This window comes from Fulmarus glacialis, unplaced genomic scaffold (genome assembly GCF_000690835.1).
Source record: "Fulmarus glacialis isolate BGI_N327 unplaced genomic scaffold, ASM69083v1 scaffold42025, whole genome shotgun sequence".
NCBI classification, from domain to species: Eukaryota; Metazoa; Chordata; class Aves; order Procellariiformes; family Procellariidae; genus Fulmarus; species Fulmarus glacialis.
The window spans coordinates 17,826-34,092 of record NW_009214410.1 but is presented as its reverse complement, the minus strand read 5'-3'; the positions used below and the strand labels follow the sequence as shown (position 1 = coordinate 34,092).

At 41.0% G+C, this 16,267-nt stretch overlaps 1 protein-coding gene across 1 annotated transcript in view; it reads left to right on the top strand.

Annotated features, from left to right (window-relative positions):
• Positions 1-241: 241 nt before the first annotated feature.
• LOC104077350 (chromosome unknown open reading frame, human C10orf76) overlaps positions 242-16,267 on the top strand; it is a 31,883-nt gene continuing 15,857 nt past the window's right edge. The window contains exons 1-11 of the mRNA XM_009578547.1: positions 242-349; positions 822-878; positions 1,014-1,160; positions 3,348-3,455; positions 4,585-4,677; positions 5,550-5,624; positions 6,313-6,399; positions 11,917-11,973; positions 13,001-13,044; positions 14,517-14,577; positions 15,574-15,620. Coding sequence (XP_009576842.1) covers positions 248-349; positions 822-878; positions 1,014-1,160; positions 3,348-3,455; positions 4,585-4,677; positions 5,550-5,624; positions 6,313-6,399; positions 11,917-11,973; positions 13,001-13,044; positions 14,517-14,577; positions 15,574-15,620 — 878 coding nt within the window. The 5' untranslated portion in view covers positions 242-247. The remainder of the gene's footprint in view (positions 350-821; positions 879-1,013; positions 1,161-3,347; positions 3,456-4,584; positions 4,678-5,549; positions 5,625-6,312; positions 6,400-11,916; positions 11,974-13,000; positions 13,045-14,516; positions 14,578-15,573; positions 15,621-16,267) is intronic.

Genomic DNA, 16,267 nt, shown 5'->3' with positions numbered 1-16,267 from the left:
CTGTATCTGCCCGTGTCTGGACTTTTGCATCTTTCTTTGAAATGGGATGTAGGACTAGATGGGACCTTTGATCTGATTTCTTATCTGGTATAGTTATTAAAGCCCCTACTTTCAGCTTGTGAAAGACTGTTAGTATTTCAGTGCAGTGAAAAAGTCTTTCATGGTTGAGGCAGGCCAGATATGCCTTGAAGAAAAGTTCAAGTTTCCTTAGCCTTTTTTGTCTATTCTTACCTTCAGGGTATACAGCATGGCCCAAACAGAGAAAAAAGGTGGGCTGCTCCGGAAATCTTCAGCCTCCAAGAAGCCATTGAAGGAGAAAGTTGTGTTGATGTATGATGAGATTTTTACGGTAAGGCCTTGAGTATCTCTTCTTTCTAAAGTGTTGTGTTAAATTTTCTTTGTTTAGTTTGTGCTGAGGGCTCTGTATGGTGGATTCTTTTCCCAAGGTAAGGACTGCACAGTGTAGGAACACGCTTCAGGCTCTCCTACTGTCGTGCAGGGCTCTGTATTTTGCTCTCTTCCTTAATGTCACCTTGTCCTGTTGTCTCTCAGGACCATTTGTGGTCTACAGGAAGTCACGGCTTTTTAAGTATTTCTCAAAAAATAATCCAGAAAATAAACAGAGGCATCCCAATTGAGAACTGCATCTGTTTGTCTCTCTGTTTCTGGGAATCTGTGTAGACAGAATTCTATACTGTGAGACCACTTATCATCCAGAGGGATGATGCTGACTCTGACCTACTCATGATAATGATTTGCTTTAAATTCTGCCTGAATGGTTTCTTCTTGTTTGCTCTCATGGCTGTTCCTTTTCCTTTCAGACAGAGGACCCCAGTAAATGCAACCCTAGGTTTTGGGAGGAGCTGTTTCTCATGAAGGTAACAGGAATTGAACATCCCCTGATTTGCTGCTGCTGTTCTGCCTACAAAGTGGCAGACTGTCAGTGCAAGTTCTTGCGTTTCTAAGGTGTCAGCGGTTGTGTAACATGCATGAACTGCTTCTTAACCTGACAGGTCAACTTGGAATATCTAGAAGGCAAGCTGGAGGCTCTGGATGGGGAAGAGTTAATGAAGATAAAAGATAACATCAACTGCTTGTTTCAGCACTGCATCCAGGCACTGGGTGAGGAGCACCCAATCAGAGTGGTCAATGCATTACAGGTACCACACTGAGAGACAGGGAATACTCTCTCTTGCTTCTGATGAGGCAATATATTTGTTGCTGGCATCAAACATCTTATGCTCATTTCTTTACTTCTGAGGAGAAATGATGTCTACTTATTGTCTGTGGAGGTTACAAACATTCATAGTCTCTTTAGTCTTTGAAGAACAATAGCTTGTTACAGAATTTAAGAGGATCCGGTGATGCAGGATGAAGCGGATGGCAATGGGGGGACAAGAGAGGCTTGTTCACACTGTAGGCTGTCAGTTTGGGGCTCAAGAGTACTCTGTGTAGCTTTGTCTGTGTTCTACTTTCTCTTGTTCTCCTTCATTTCAGCCTCCTTTTTGGATTTCTGTATGGGTTGAAAATGAAATAAAGCTCTGGAGAAGTTAGTGTGAAATTTATACAGGGGACTCTCCCTGCTGGACGCTTCCTAACTGGAAGCTGTGAAGAATTGTCACCCAGAATTAATAGCCATTTTCCTGCAGGTTGCTCCTTACCAAAGCTATGCTGCCCCATGTCTTGTGCGGGAGACTCCCCTCCTCAGCCTTGATGTTTGATGTTATTAGTTCACAAGCTGATTCTTAGAATTTGGTGAATGCATTTGCCTCAGCTTCTCTCAGCTGTAGGAATACAGGATATGAATTTCAGATTTGGAGAAGTCACCTGTAGGGTACATTGGACTGGCGGTAAGCTGGGAAAAGTTGATTTAAAACAGAATATGTACGCCTCTGACATAAATCTCGTGTTGTTTTATTATTACTATTATTTTTAGAATTAGTTTGAAAGGATGCTATTAAATATTGTAGTTATAACTATATAGACAGTCTAGCCCAGCCCTGAATTCCCAAACTTGTATTCAGGCTCTTTGCAAAAGTTAGGCCAGGGCTCAAGTCTAGAATCCTGCTGTATGAGTCTAAATAGGAACCAGGTAACACATCCTGAGCTTGAGCTGGGAGAACGTTCCCTTAATCAGACTGTGTTCATGTGGAAAGTGATCCTGAAGCCAAAACTTACTTAAGCAATCTTTTCTTGAGAATGACCATGGTGACCAAAGGTTTGTTTAGCTCAGTATCCTGTCTCTGACAGTAACGAAAAAAAGGATGTCTACCTTACCCTTTTGCTTCTGTATGGTTCTAGAGGTCTGCTGATTCCTTGAGGTCTGCTTGTCTCCAGCTTTACATCTTCTGAAACTAATTACTTCTCAGAAGTCATTTTAAGCTGGAGTCTAAAACTTCAGCGGTTATGTTCCTGCTCATTCCCCTCTTCACCGGAGACCTGAAAGGTGCCTGATGACAAAAGTCACCACAGACATTTCCCTCTCTTGGGGCAAATGAGACGTTTGCTGTCCATAAATTTTCCAGAGTGTCTGCTGGAAGCATAGTGTGCTGATACCTATGTGTTGCCAGTGATCTCCACGAACTTGGTATGAATCAGTAATCCAGTGCCTGCAACAAGAAACGTGAAGGAGGTTACGTTTACTTGAAGGTTTTTAGAGCCCCTGTGGTAGTTAGGAAAACTTAAGCTACCTAATAGCCCTGGAGACTTTTTTTCCTCTTTTTTTTTTTTTTTTTTTTTCCTTTTTTTTTCCTGACAAAGAGACAGTTTATTGGTCAGACTTAGTATAGCAGTGTGGTAACCAAACAGAAATTTGTGCTCTCTATAGCAAAAACACCTGCTGTATGGACAGGCATTATGTGATTGTATGGATGTTGTATGTTTGGGCATACTTGAAATAAGAAATAAATCTGGAAGGCATTAAGGCATCTCTGTCCATATATTGGACACTGCTGCTGCCTTGCAGTTTCCTGATCAATATTTTTGGCCTTAAAGCTGCACTTAGCTTTTTTCCAAAGATAGTGGTCCTGTCTGGTACAAACTGGGTCTGGACAGAAGAAGCAGTAAGATTACCTTTCCTCAGAGTGCTGTGAAATGAAGGGGTGAACAAACAGGAAAAATACGGACAAGTATATTCTTCTTTAATTTTTGAGTTTTCAGCATACAAGATCCTCCTTAGAAACAACAGAGGTGGAGGAGAGGTCAGACAAAATGTGTGGCTTCCAGCCTGGTGGTATTCATTTAAATATCTGTGCTTTGCCAGTGTTAGGAGCGGGTCTTGGGGCAGGTTTTGATATTGAGTTGTAGGTGTTGCCTTACATCTTACCCTCTGATTTTTCCCTTTGCAGACTTTGTGTGCGTTGATTCGGGGTGTCCATCAGAAGAACAAATCCACTTCTGGGTTTGACATCATCAACATGCTCGTGGGTTTTGATAAGGCAGAGCTATGTATGAAGGTGAGGCCATGGCAACATAGAGAAACAGTTTGCACAGCAGCCGTGTTGCAGGGGCAGTGATTTGTAGACAGGTGTGTCTACCAAAGTGCAGCTTTTGGGGGAAATATTCCAGCCACTTATTAAAAACAACTGTCCTGAAGTTCTTTACCTGCTAGTGGCACAAAGACACTTGGGGTCCCCTTGTTTGTTAGTAATATAACAGAGCACTTTTCTTTCTTTTCCTTTAATTCCATGCTGTGCAGTCACTATGGTTAAGAAATCTTAAGGCCAGAAAAGGCTGTCACAGGCCATTAGTACCTAGTATTGAACCTCATACTTTGTGCTTAATTTTCAGCTGATAGGCATATCCTGTGTTCTCACATTTCCATAAGCACATGTACTGTTTTAAATTTATTTGATGCTCTTCACTGTAAAGATGATGAGTTTTGGAAAATGACAAAGTAATCAGTGGTAAAGCTGAATTCCTGTTGTATCTTTCATCTCTCTACAAAAAGTAGTAATTTTTCATCTCTCTACAAATAGCAGTACATTTTGGGAAAATATTAACTAGTAACTTGCCTATCAGAACTACATTTTTCCTTTAAGAATAACTGTATTATGTGTAACTTTGTATTTGGAAAACAATTATTTATGGATATCTGTCAAACAGCTATATAGTATCTATTTTTAATCATAATTAATATATGTACTGTTAAATTGGAGGTGTGCTGCTTACAAAAAATCTCTTTGTGCCTATAAGTAAAATGGAGTATTGAAAAAAGAAAGCACTGCTATTACTGTCTTGCAAACAAAAAGGAAGATCATATTTGTAGAACTCAGAATTACTTTGTGAATAAAATCTATTGTTACATGTATTCAAAAATCTCTCACACATCTAGAGAAAACTCTTGGAAAATGATCATGATGTTATGCCTGTAGTTATTAACAGGTACTTACCACAAAACAATGTTGAGAACCAATAGTGTGAATATGGTCTGCGTAACAGCAGTAATGGCTCAATTATTGGTTCTGGAATAACATGGCTTTATATTGGTGGTCTTGTATTTGAATCTCCCAAAAAGCTTTTTGTAACAAGCATTTCAAATAATTTTAAATATTACTTTTAAATAATGTGATTGTTCTTCTTTAGAATCTGATGGAGAGCTTGGACTCGCTCCTCTGTGCAGAAGGTTCTGAAAGCCTCAAAAGCTTGTGTCTGAAGCTACTTCTCTGCTTGGTGACGGTAAATAAATACCAGCTGTACAATAACTTAAAGGCTTCTATGAGCCACATCTTGAGGGATGTAACTGTCCCAAAACTTGAGCAGAGTGCTGCAGTGTGAAGCTTAAGAAGGGGAAAGAAGTTGTGAATGAGAACAAGGGTCAGCCCAGAATATGCATCATTGCTCTAACCACGATGCCAATACAGACTAGCAGACTTTTCACCTCATAAGATAGGTGCCAACTGGGGCAAAAGGGGAGAGACACAGGAAGAAGTGTCAGTTGGATTCACAGGGTTTTTTTAGGGAAAAAGATTTTTAATAAGTCTCAGATAAAAGGAAAGGGAGCAGAGGAGAGGGGCTGAGGAAAAGACAGGAAGGTGGAGCAGACAAGAGTGGTGAGGATGTGAAGAATGAGGAAGCTGGAACAAATGGCCACTCATCATCTCTTGGAGATGGTCAACTGTGAACTATTTGGGCTGTGATAAGAGATAATGGAGTGTGAGGGAGGTCTTCACTGCCCTGTTTATGATGGAAAAGTGCTCAGTGGAGCATATGCGCCCTGTTTTTTCATTCTTTGTGTAGCAGCCTGCTTCAGCTGCCGATGGCTGTTGTCATGCAGCTGTGTAAAATATCAATCTGTAGACGAAAGGGAGAGCTCTTAGTACGTGGGTCATGCTTCTTGCCAGAGAGAGGGGTGGGAGGCAGGACAGATTTCTTTTGCTTCATGTCTAGCTCTACTGCTAGTCACACCTTGACTAGCTGACTAAGTGTGAGATTCTGGATAAATGTGTCCATCTGGTAGTAGAACTCTTCTGTTCCCGGTGTGTGCCAGAGGCAGCTACAGCATCATGGGAGGCTTTGGGTGAGATTTTAAAACTTGTGTTTGTACTCAGGTGACAGATAACATTAGCCAGAACACCATCCTGGAGTATGTGATGATTAACAGCATATTTGAAGCTATTTTACAGGTAAGGGTTTTTCCTTCTACTCTGGGGCTCTTCTTCCATAGTGACAGCTTTCAGTGATATATTTGCTTTTCAGGTTTTTCAGTGCAGCATAGCTGACTGGCAGTGTGTGTTGCTTCCATTCATAGCTCATTCATAGATTTTTTTTTTTTTTTTTTTAAAGCTGTCTTCTCCTTACTCTAGTCTGCTGTTTTTAGTCACTACTGAGTATTTCAAGTATTTTCACTTGAAACATTTGTGCATAGATAGAAGCTGAACAGATTTCTGTGCTAATTTCACAGAGAATTCCTGTATCGGAGGAACTTTTTTCAAAAGGCAGTCTGGATACATTGAGGTTTTTTCTGCTTTTTGATAAATTATACTTTCTAGAAGTGGAACTGGGCTTGGGAAAACCCAGAAAACTTGCACAGATAATGTTGGTGATGCACCGAGATACTGTCCAGTGCTGTTGAGAAATGTATTTGCCCTTTATGCCCAGAAAGCCTATGTACATCTTCTCTGTGATAAATAAGCTTCTCTGTGTGCAGAACTTCTTGGAAGCACTGACACTCCCTCAACTCCCTCAAATATCTTCTTTCAGTTAGGACGTAATTTGCTCTTACGCATACATTTCACAGCTACATACTGTCTGAGGGTCACTGCAAGCTTCCTGAAGCAGGCCTGAGCAGAACAGTGTGATTATTTATTCCAGATCCTGTCCAGCCCACTTAGTCGCAGGGAACACGGCTATGATGCTGTTGTCCTTCTTGCCTTGCTGGTCAACTACAGAAAGTATGAGGTAGGTATTCTTCTGAATAACAGAAACATCACTTCTCTCTACTTTATTAATTTACACTGGCCTCTAGATTATTAAGGCAGCCTACAGTACAGTTTTTAGCAGTACACACAACATTTATCAGAGTATCGGCATAGAGCTACAGAAGTTTTACTAGGTAGTCATATTATGCTAACTGTATCTGTCTCTGACATATGTGTATAATCAAACATGTATGATATTCATACAGCTCATTTTGTGCAAGCATGAAAGAAACTACCTAGGGGATTTGCATTTCCTTCATGACAGTATTCTGAGGAATGTCCTTTTGGAAGAGTTACTGTTGTGCCGAACTTGCATGTTTGCCACTGTGCGTGTGACTGTGTGTTTATACATAATCTCCAAAGTAGAGAGAGCTGTCAGTCATCTTGGGCTTCAGACTGAATTTGTGATTCAGAACCTGACTAGCAGACTGAAAGAGCACAGATCCCCAGAAGAGATGTTGAAGCTGTGACCAAAGAATGAACTGAAACATCACAGCTATTATTTCCAAGAGAGTCTGTTTCTATCTCTTTGACTGATTCCTCTCTGAGAAACGTTATTCATCTTCTTCCTTTTTCTAAACTGGTTGTGCTACTTTGTGGTGTATTCCCATTTTTTTCTGTTATTCATTACCTTGAAAAAGAAACATTCAAATGTCAAAAAACCACCTAATTTGGCTTTTCTTTGCATGAGGTATGATGCTTTAATGATCAATCTTATTTTTTTCCATAATTAGGAATATGTTAATATACTTAGATTGGCAAAAAATGGGAAAGTGCTGGAATACCCACTCCTCAACAGAATTACTGGGAGGGGGCATGCTCCAAAACCTACCTGGTTTTATCATAGATCTTGTTTTGAATTATGAATAGACCTAGAGAATAGGCAAAGACAGGAGCTACACTTAGTGTCAAAGTAATCCCTGTTAATTTCTCATTCCTGTGAATGTTGTCAGAATCATGAATTACAGATTCTGTTCAGCAATCTGTGCCGTGGTAGCATGGAACAGGAACATGGAGTTCGGTTTCAGTATATGGCCATGAGGGAAAATGGTATGGGTAGGGTTACTGATGAGGGCAGACTGGAAGGACCAGAAGTCTCGTTGCAACATTCAGGTCAAATGGTGGAGAGGTATGTAGTGTAGTCCCATCCCTGAGCTATGGATCCCTGTGTACTATAGTTTGTCTTTAGCAAGGTAGAGTGCTGTGAGTACGTAAGACTTGTCCTCTGCTCTTTGCAGTAGCTTTCTGTAGAGTATTGAGTTGAGGTTGAGTGCTTTGGAAAGCATTGTCCTAGATGTCTTCAAACTGGGCACCCAGAAGAAATTGTGCTGATGGTTAAAAAGTACAATCCAACCTGAGGCAGACGTGTAGCAAGGGAAATTTCAGCTTGAGTAGCTCATCTGGCAAGGTTGAAAGCAACTTGAAGAAAGGTTTTATATGATGGCTGCCTGACGCTGCCCTTTGTAAGCAGCGCTACAAGCAAAGCCTGTAGTAATGCAGTCATAATCTTTGTCCTTAAGTAGAGTAGCTGCTTTCATTTGCTATTCTTTGGCTCCTAGAGTCAGTTTGGTGGTTGCCAGTGTATTGTAGCATACTTTCATGCCTCAGATCCTTTAGAGTTCTCTTTTTGGTTAACTGCAGTTGATAGGTTCTCTTTTGTTCTGAACTTCACTGGTTGCTAAATTGTGTTTCCAGCTGCTTAAGAAAATCTAATTAGGCTGAAAATTCACTAGTTGACTATGATTTTGTGTCTGTCTTTAATGTGAATACCAGTGTGTTTTGCATCAGGATGTTCTTTCATATTTTTGGGAATTTGGTAGTCTCCTCTCAAATTTCCTGGGGAATATTTGTCCACGTTTTCACTACCAGTGTAGCTGAGATCTTGGCTTGCTCATTAACTTCTGTTCTAGGAGTAAAAATGATTTACATGTCTTTACATGGAACCTTTGAAGGTATGTCCCTGATCTGAAACCTAATAATTTTCAAAAGTTGTTCCAAGTATATACTTATCCAAGTCTTCAGCTATATTTTATGTTTTTTTTTTAATCCTAGTCCTGATTTTGGACAAAATATTTTTACCTTTGTACTATGTGAAAGAAACATAAAAGAGTAACTAAATAATTGACTATATCAGGAAAATGGTGAAGCTAAGGCTTCGCCACAAAAGGCTGCCAAACAGAGAAAATGCTGTGAGGAAGAGTATTTATTTGATCACTTTCTTAGTGTTTTAAGGGATGGCTGCTAGAATAACCAGGTAGTGACTTTTAACAGTTAGATTCCTTGATAACATCTAGGTGGAAATTTCTTTGCCTCATGTTCAACCTGCTAGAATTGCATATTGTGTCTTTTGCCAGTCAGAGCTGAAAGAAATTAGTCAAAACGTCATTTTTTTCCCTTTGTGTGCTTGTCTGGCAGCATATAGTGTATCTGACAGCCTATCATGTCTGGTTACGTGGACTTGCCTCTCCTTGATATAGTCAACTACAGGTGCTGAAGAGACACTTATCAACATTGAAGAGCCGAAAAATTAATCTTTTTCTTTTCTTTTTTTTTTTTTTTTTAAAAAAAAAAGGTCTCACAACTGAAATTATTTTAAATGAATCTCTTTAACAAAAAGAGTAATTTTTCAAGCTCCAATTCCCTGCAAGATGGCCTGCCTGCAGAGGAGATGGCCTCATCAGGGCTGGCAGGAAAGCTGCTGAATCATCCCTAATGAGTGTTCAGGGAAAAGTCTTGCGAGGGATAATTGAGTGGACTCTGGCCTTCGTTTGTGTTACAGATGCGAAGATAAGTTAAGCACCTAACTAGAGGATTATACGTGGTTAGCTTGGTTTTTTTTCTACTTTCTTTTCCTACCAAAAAAATAGTTTCCCATGGGTTTGTGTTGGAGGCGGAGGTACATTTGGGGGCGTGGACGAGATCTCACTCCGTCTGCCAGACCTATGTGCTTCTTCATATAATACTCCCTTTGTATGGCATGTCTCACCTGGGGATTGCTTTCAAAATTACCTGGTAATGATCCCCCCACCTTCATTTCTGTGAGATTGTTGGCATCTAATGGTGGGTAGTTCATGGAGGACATCTTGAGTATTCCCATGTTCCAGGAGTTTGTGTCTGTACCTCATCATGGACAAGGTGACCTTAATGCTATAGTGTTTGTTATTTGATGGCAGTGATAGGAAAAGATTCTCTAAGAGCTGAGAATTGTATTTTTGAGTTCTTTCTGGAGGCAGGAGGCAGGTAGAGGCAGAAGCTATTTCTAAGTTTGTGTAACTGCTTCATTGACACACTTTGAAGTTTTCAAAGTGTTTATCAACCACTTTTCAACGCGGTTGCATGTTTCTGCATGTTGTGGAGTGGCAGGTGTAATTTAGACTTCTAAAACTTTTGCTGTGATTCCCAGTGAGAGGAGCACTGAACTCTGAAACAGCAGGATTACAATAGGGAAGCAGGCAGGGAGTATGGGGTGGGCTTAGGGGTGCTTGTACAACTTGCAGGTTGCTGATGTTCATCGTAGACTAATGCAGACTAATGCTCATAGATAATAACTGGAACTGTTGGCTCTCAAGGAGCAAACTGCATGCCCTGTGGGCAGCACAGGAAATATTCTCATCACGCTGGTACATACTTGCACATTGACAGGTACTAGAAACTGCCTTGTCCCATATAGAGTAATATGGTGTGTGGATTACACTGGTTAGTCACCTGCCTGCTGCTTAAGGAGTTAGGGAAGCCTAGAGGAAGCATGGAATGTGTCAGGGGAATGGAACACTTCAGACAGGAATTATTAAATAGACTTCTGCAGATATGGAAATGACAATTGAAAAGATAGAGGGCAGAGATCTGTAGCAAGCTAGGCCAGCTTCATGACCCGATTAGCCATGCACTGATGACATCTTGCTGCCAAGAGGCAGGAGACATGGAGCATGCATCTTGGAAAGTCAAGGGCAACGGGAGCATGAAGGGTTGTTCGTAGGCTGGAGATGACAACACACCCACTCCTCCTCCCTTTCTGTGATGGGATGGAGTGTATGACTAGGCCTCAGGGCAGCCTGGTGGCGTTGGTCAGTGTAGTATCTCCCAGCTTGCTTACTCCCCCCATCTGGGAATTTGGATAACCCTGCAGCCTCTAATCCAGCATAGCCCTGCTGCCCATTGCCCAGAAAAGCCCCATCACTTTTATTGGTCATGAGTCACAGGCTGGCCTCTCTTCTGTGTGTGAGCTGTGGTGTGAAGAGTTTCTCCTTGTTGTATAAGGAGAGCAAGGGAATGACTGAAATTAGCAAAACTAAGATATATTTACAAGGATGGATTTTAATCTCTATTTAATTACAGATTCGTGAAGCTTGCTTCTCCTTTACTGACACTGACTAAATTTAATTTCTGAAAGGGAGCATGGTTGTGAAGAGAGGACCATATATTGTTACTCAGTAGGAGCCTCTTCTCCAGCCTCAAGGAAATGTCTTTGCATGCTTTTTGCACAGATGGATTCTGTGTGAGTTTTCTGTCTTTTCCTGAGACAGCAGACAGGGCTGCATGCTGCTGGAGGCAGGCTGACAGACTGGCTGAGCTTTGGTCTGTTCTGATCAGTTTCTTTCCTGAAACTGAAAGAAAGCCTGATCCTCCCAAAGCACCAAATAATTGTGCAAATGGTGTTTTCTGATCAGCCTTATTTTCAACTTGCTGTCAAGCCGTGGGCAAATCAGTTGGATAACTGTGTAATTTGTAGAGCTGCTTCTGATGCATGCTTTGTGTTTTATTCTTCCCATCCACTTCGGACTTACTACATACATAGAGCCTTTTCTTCTCTGTCCTGGTGCCAAATCAACTTTGTTAGTTTTGCACTGGCACATATAAACCAGGAAAAACAAATGTACGTTGCTAATCTAAAATGCTTCTTAAATTATTAGGACTTATCTTTATAGATGGAGCCTGTGTGTTTTGTTCAGCTAAGTTCAAGGAATTTATATTCTCCAGAGACTTCTAGCTCTCAGTGGTGTAAACTGTTAAAGTGTTGAGCTGTGACCCAACAGCAGATGAGTCTATAACAGTCATGCCTTCCTGGGTCCTCCTTCCTTTAAGCAATCTTTGCAAGGTGTTGCAGAAGGGAGATATCACAACGCTAACGTTCAGTCCTAGCTTCACTGCTTGTTCCTGCTGCGTGACAGTGTGTGTGTCACAGATAACAGGCTTGCAGGACAGCTGCTCCACTTTTAAGACTGATGGATGAGCTAGCGGAGGAACAGAAACTCCCTCTCTTCTCAATAAAATCAGGAGACTGCCTGGCTGAGCCAGTAAAGAGAAGGTGTCCCAGGCATAGCGGCCTTAGCATGTGCTGTGACTCCTGTTTCTTTGTGTGTATTCTGCTTTGTGGGACAGGAGAGAGATTCTTCCCGGGTGGTTGGGTAAACTTGGAAAGATAATAGTGTTTTTTTCCTGAAGGCTGAACTTAAAAACCCATTTTCTTTCTTCCTTCTCCCCCCTGCCCCCTGAGCAGTCAGTGAATCCCTACATTGTGAAGCTCTCCATCGTAGATGATGAGGCCACACTCAATGTGAGTATTTGACTTGATTCCTCTGTGCTCCTGGGGATGCTCTTTCACGTGTGGTGTTAGTGTAATGAACGCAATCATGATGTCTGGTAGAAAGAAAGTCTAGGAACAGTGCTACTGTAAACAACACCAGTATAGTGGGTTTCTGCCCTAACTGCACTCTTGCAATAGGTTAGGCAGCTCATGATTTGGACAGTTTGATCGCCAGTTAAATGGTGGGGATGGTTAAAAAGCTAGGTAGCAAGGAACATGCTAAAGTTGGTGAACTATCTATATGCTACTTGCTGTCACGTGCCAGAGAGACACAAGATAGCTTATGCCAAAGAAGATCTCATTTTTAGTGCTGTGTCATCCAATTTTACCAGTCCACAAGTCAATTCTATAGCTCAGTGGAAGCTTGTACCTGAGTCAAGAGTCCTGCAACATATTTTGGGTTGTAGCCACTGCCTGAGTTTGTATCCAGGCCTGGACAGAGAGTGGCAGCACACTATGAGCTATGTGAGGTCTGGACTTAGAAGCTGTTCTTTAGGCATGAAGTAAAAAGCAAGCTCCATGCTAACTAAAGGGCAAGAATGATTATTCTGAGTTAATTAAATTAGCTTGACAGAAAGGATGATCAGTAGCTGTGGAATGGTAGAGGCTGTTTGCAAGAAGTGAAAAGGTTACTAGTGTTTATGGTCTTTGTTTTGGACTTCTGGATGTCTTTCCTCTGACACCAGCTTCCTTCTGAAGTTCTTGCTGCTTTATTGAGGCTTCTTGAGTGAGGACCTCTGTCTGGAGGTCCAAGGAGAGTAAATGTTCGCTGTTGAACTTAGTAATTAGTTATTCAGCTTTAAATGTTGATGTCTTGATTTTTGAATGATGTTTTTGTTGTATCATAGCATGTCTTAATAGTTCAACCAGCTTCAGGGGAAATTCTTCATAGCATGCTAGGTTAATTTGGGGAGTGCAGCACTGCTATGTGCGTTCAGTGTGTGATTTGCTGCACTGAGACTTGTAATGTAAAGATTTTTTTAACACTTTTTTTCAGGGAATGGGACTTGTAATTACCCAGGCTTTGTCGGAATATAACAGGTAAAACCTAATTGTCTCTTGTTTTTCAATGCATGATAGTTGCTGTACGTTTCCACAAACTTTTTTTTGTGTTAAAGCACTTATTTATCACCTAACAGCCCTGATGCACCTGGAGAGGCAGGGAATAGTCTTATGCTTTGAGGTACTTTGGCTCAGTTGTCGCTGTCATTGCAAGTGTAAATGCATCTGTACCAGTTGTGCTGATGAGCTTCAAGAGAGATCTTGCTGTAGGGGAAGATATCTATTGTATGTTTTTACTATCATGGATTTTACCTCTGTATGAACCTTGTGTAAAATTTTAGTCCCAAGTGAAAAGGTGAATGATTTGCTGAGGACTTACCTGTTAGAAAATGGATTTAACTGAAACACAATCTAAACTAAACAAATGTATCCAGGACTATCCACATGCCAGATCAGAGATGATTAGGGATTGCATGCTTTTGCAAATGGTGGAAAGCATTAACTGCTTCTGAAGAAGGAGCCAGAAAGCCAGCAGTATGGGTAGCGTGTTCCCAGCCTCTGCTTCATAAGCAACAGCACAAAATGTGTAAGTTTTCCTAACAGGAAAGTCCTTCAGAAAAATTTGGAAACTTAGAGCAGTTTCACCTCAGCAACCCAAGGCTTTTTTTTGTGCAGTAGATTCTCAAAGTATCCAGAAAAATGTTTTAATTCCTTTGGAGGTCTGCTATTATAGATACGCAGGTGACTTGCAAGATGGTGCGAGTCAGCAAATCATGTAAATGTATTTAATAGAGTAAATTATTAGAGTAAAGCAGAAAAAACCTCACCCACCCAACTTCCTTCATTCTGACAAAAGCTGTCGCAGCCTATGGCCTGTTTTGCTTAGCTCGCTCTTTCCCCCTTCCCTGAAAATTTGGATTTGTTTTCTTTGCATGTTGCATTGTGTGTGATCAGATTCCTGTATGAAAGACACAATCAATGGCCGTGTGAGCTTTGCTAGTCCATTTGAATGCCAAGTGAAGCAACTTAGCTTAAATCTGAGGTACCCAACCTATTTGTTGACTTCACTTACTCCAGTTCCAGTCCCTTCACTTACTCCATGAATGTGAGATCAGGCAGGATTAGGCCATAAACCATAATGGTCCTCATGGTTTCTGCTGGCCATGGGGTGATCGACTCTGGTTTAGTCTGTAGTGGATGATTGAAATGAAACTGTTCTCTGGTTACTGACTCTGTGTGTTCATGTGGTTCATTACTGTTTTGCCAGTGCAGGACAAAATTTTCTAAGTCTCTTAGTCCCTTTCCTTCAGCGTTAGCCACTCTACACAATTTACAAATATTTTAATACCCTTTGCATTTCTTCTTGTGAGTTCTTGAAAAGGGATTGTGAATGTTGAAGCTTTCTCCATCCTGTATCCTTATCAGATAAGACTATCTCATAGGGATTTAGACAAAATAACCCTAGTTCCATTTCTAACCCTGAAGCTTCATCCTTATTCCTTTTTGTTCAGGCAGTACAAAGATAAGGAAGAGGAGCACCAGAGTGGTTTCTTCTCAGCCCTAACAAATATGGTAAGCAGTGTTTTTCTATGCAGGAGGGCGTTTCCAAAAATTGTGAGTTTGGGGTGTGGGTTTTGGAGGAGGAGATGCATTGATCCAATCCAAACCAAATACAACTGAAATGGCTGTATTCTGAGGAGCGTGTTGTTGTCTGGCTGGGAAAGCTCTTTCAAAGGCATTGATAGTTGAAATTGTTTTCCTTCATCTTCTTCATTCTAGTTGACTTTATTTTAAAAATCACAATTACTTGTTGGACACAGTTAAATAGCTACTTATTTTTAAAAACAAGTTGTTGCTCTGCTGATGTAGCCTAAAACAGAGAAGGTGAATATTTTTGTGGTAAAGTCTGGTCTGTCACTAGCTTTAGAGATGTGTTTCTTTACTGTCTTTTTTTCTCAAGCCTGGGTGCACTGTAGCTATGAAGTAAGCTTGGATTCTGCAATGGGCAGTGTGTGCATTTTGGAGGGGTACCTTCCAAAGGCAACTGTGGATTTCTTCCTTGTAAAGAGTATCCACGGTTCCCCTTGTTCAGTTTGGCTTTGCCTTAGTCTGAGATTTAATTGTAGTCTGAGATCTAACTGGCAGGAAAACTTGCTGTAAGTAAGGATAGTTTGGTGTTGGCAGCTGTCTGTCAGGAGTGGCGTGGGTAAAACTGCTATTGCTTTGGGCCAGGCAGATGGGAAATGATTTCTGTAGTCCCCTTACAGAATTGCAGATTAATCCAGGTTGGGATTCAAGATACAGTGGTTTTTTTTTCTTTTTTTTTTTTTCTTTCGTGATTTGACAGATGAGGCATTGGTCAATGACAGTAGTGCAACATAAAATGTGTTTGTAGATGGGCATCCTGTTTCCCATTTGTATTTTACTAGTACTAGAAAGAAAGTTGTGTGTGTGCCTTGATGAGAACACCTCTCCCAGGGCACTTCTGATTTAGTTAAATCCGTCTTCTTTCTTGCTGTCTAATAGCTTTCATAAATTCCTCCTATGCAATACTCTTTCTTTCCATAGGTGGGCAGCATGTTCATAGCAGATGCTGATGAGAAGATCTCAGTCCAGTAAGTGCACAGATGTTCCACAATGAACGGCAACTCACCACACTGGTCAACATGAACTGCTCCATCATGGAGCTGTTTTAATGTAGCAAAGCAAACTAAAGAGACATCGGTTCTCTTGGAACTAAAATGGTACCACCCCTTTGCAATCAATGGATTCTCACTTAAGTGAGAAGGGTGCAGCAGGAGGAGCCACAGCTGAATTGCTTATGATGAAGTGTATAAAAAAACCCCTGTGGTTTTTATAAGGCATTTTTAACATATAATAGGCATGTTGGAGGTGACAGATGGGAAGTGATGGTTTGTGCACTCTTGTTCCCGAGAATGCGTTTTCTAAATCAAGGGGGCAAGTGATAAATATGAGGGTTTGTGGTGTCTGTAGGAACCTCTTCCCTTAAAAGAAAGGGCTTTAAAGGGAAAACACTGTTTGAGACTGAGCAATGAGGGAGAACTTCAGCAAGAAGGGAACAAAGACTGTAGTTGAGCTCTAAAAATAGCTATTTTTATGGATTGCTAAGTACTACTAATAAACAGAAGAACAACTGGATTGCAGAGACAGAGTTTTATAGAGTTGAAAAAAATATTTATTCTTTCAGATAGGCCACGCTTCTGAAGAACTTTGCTCTTGGGATTCTCATCTGGTGTTAGCC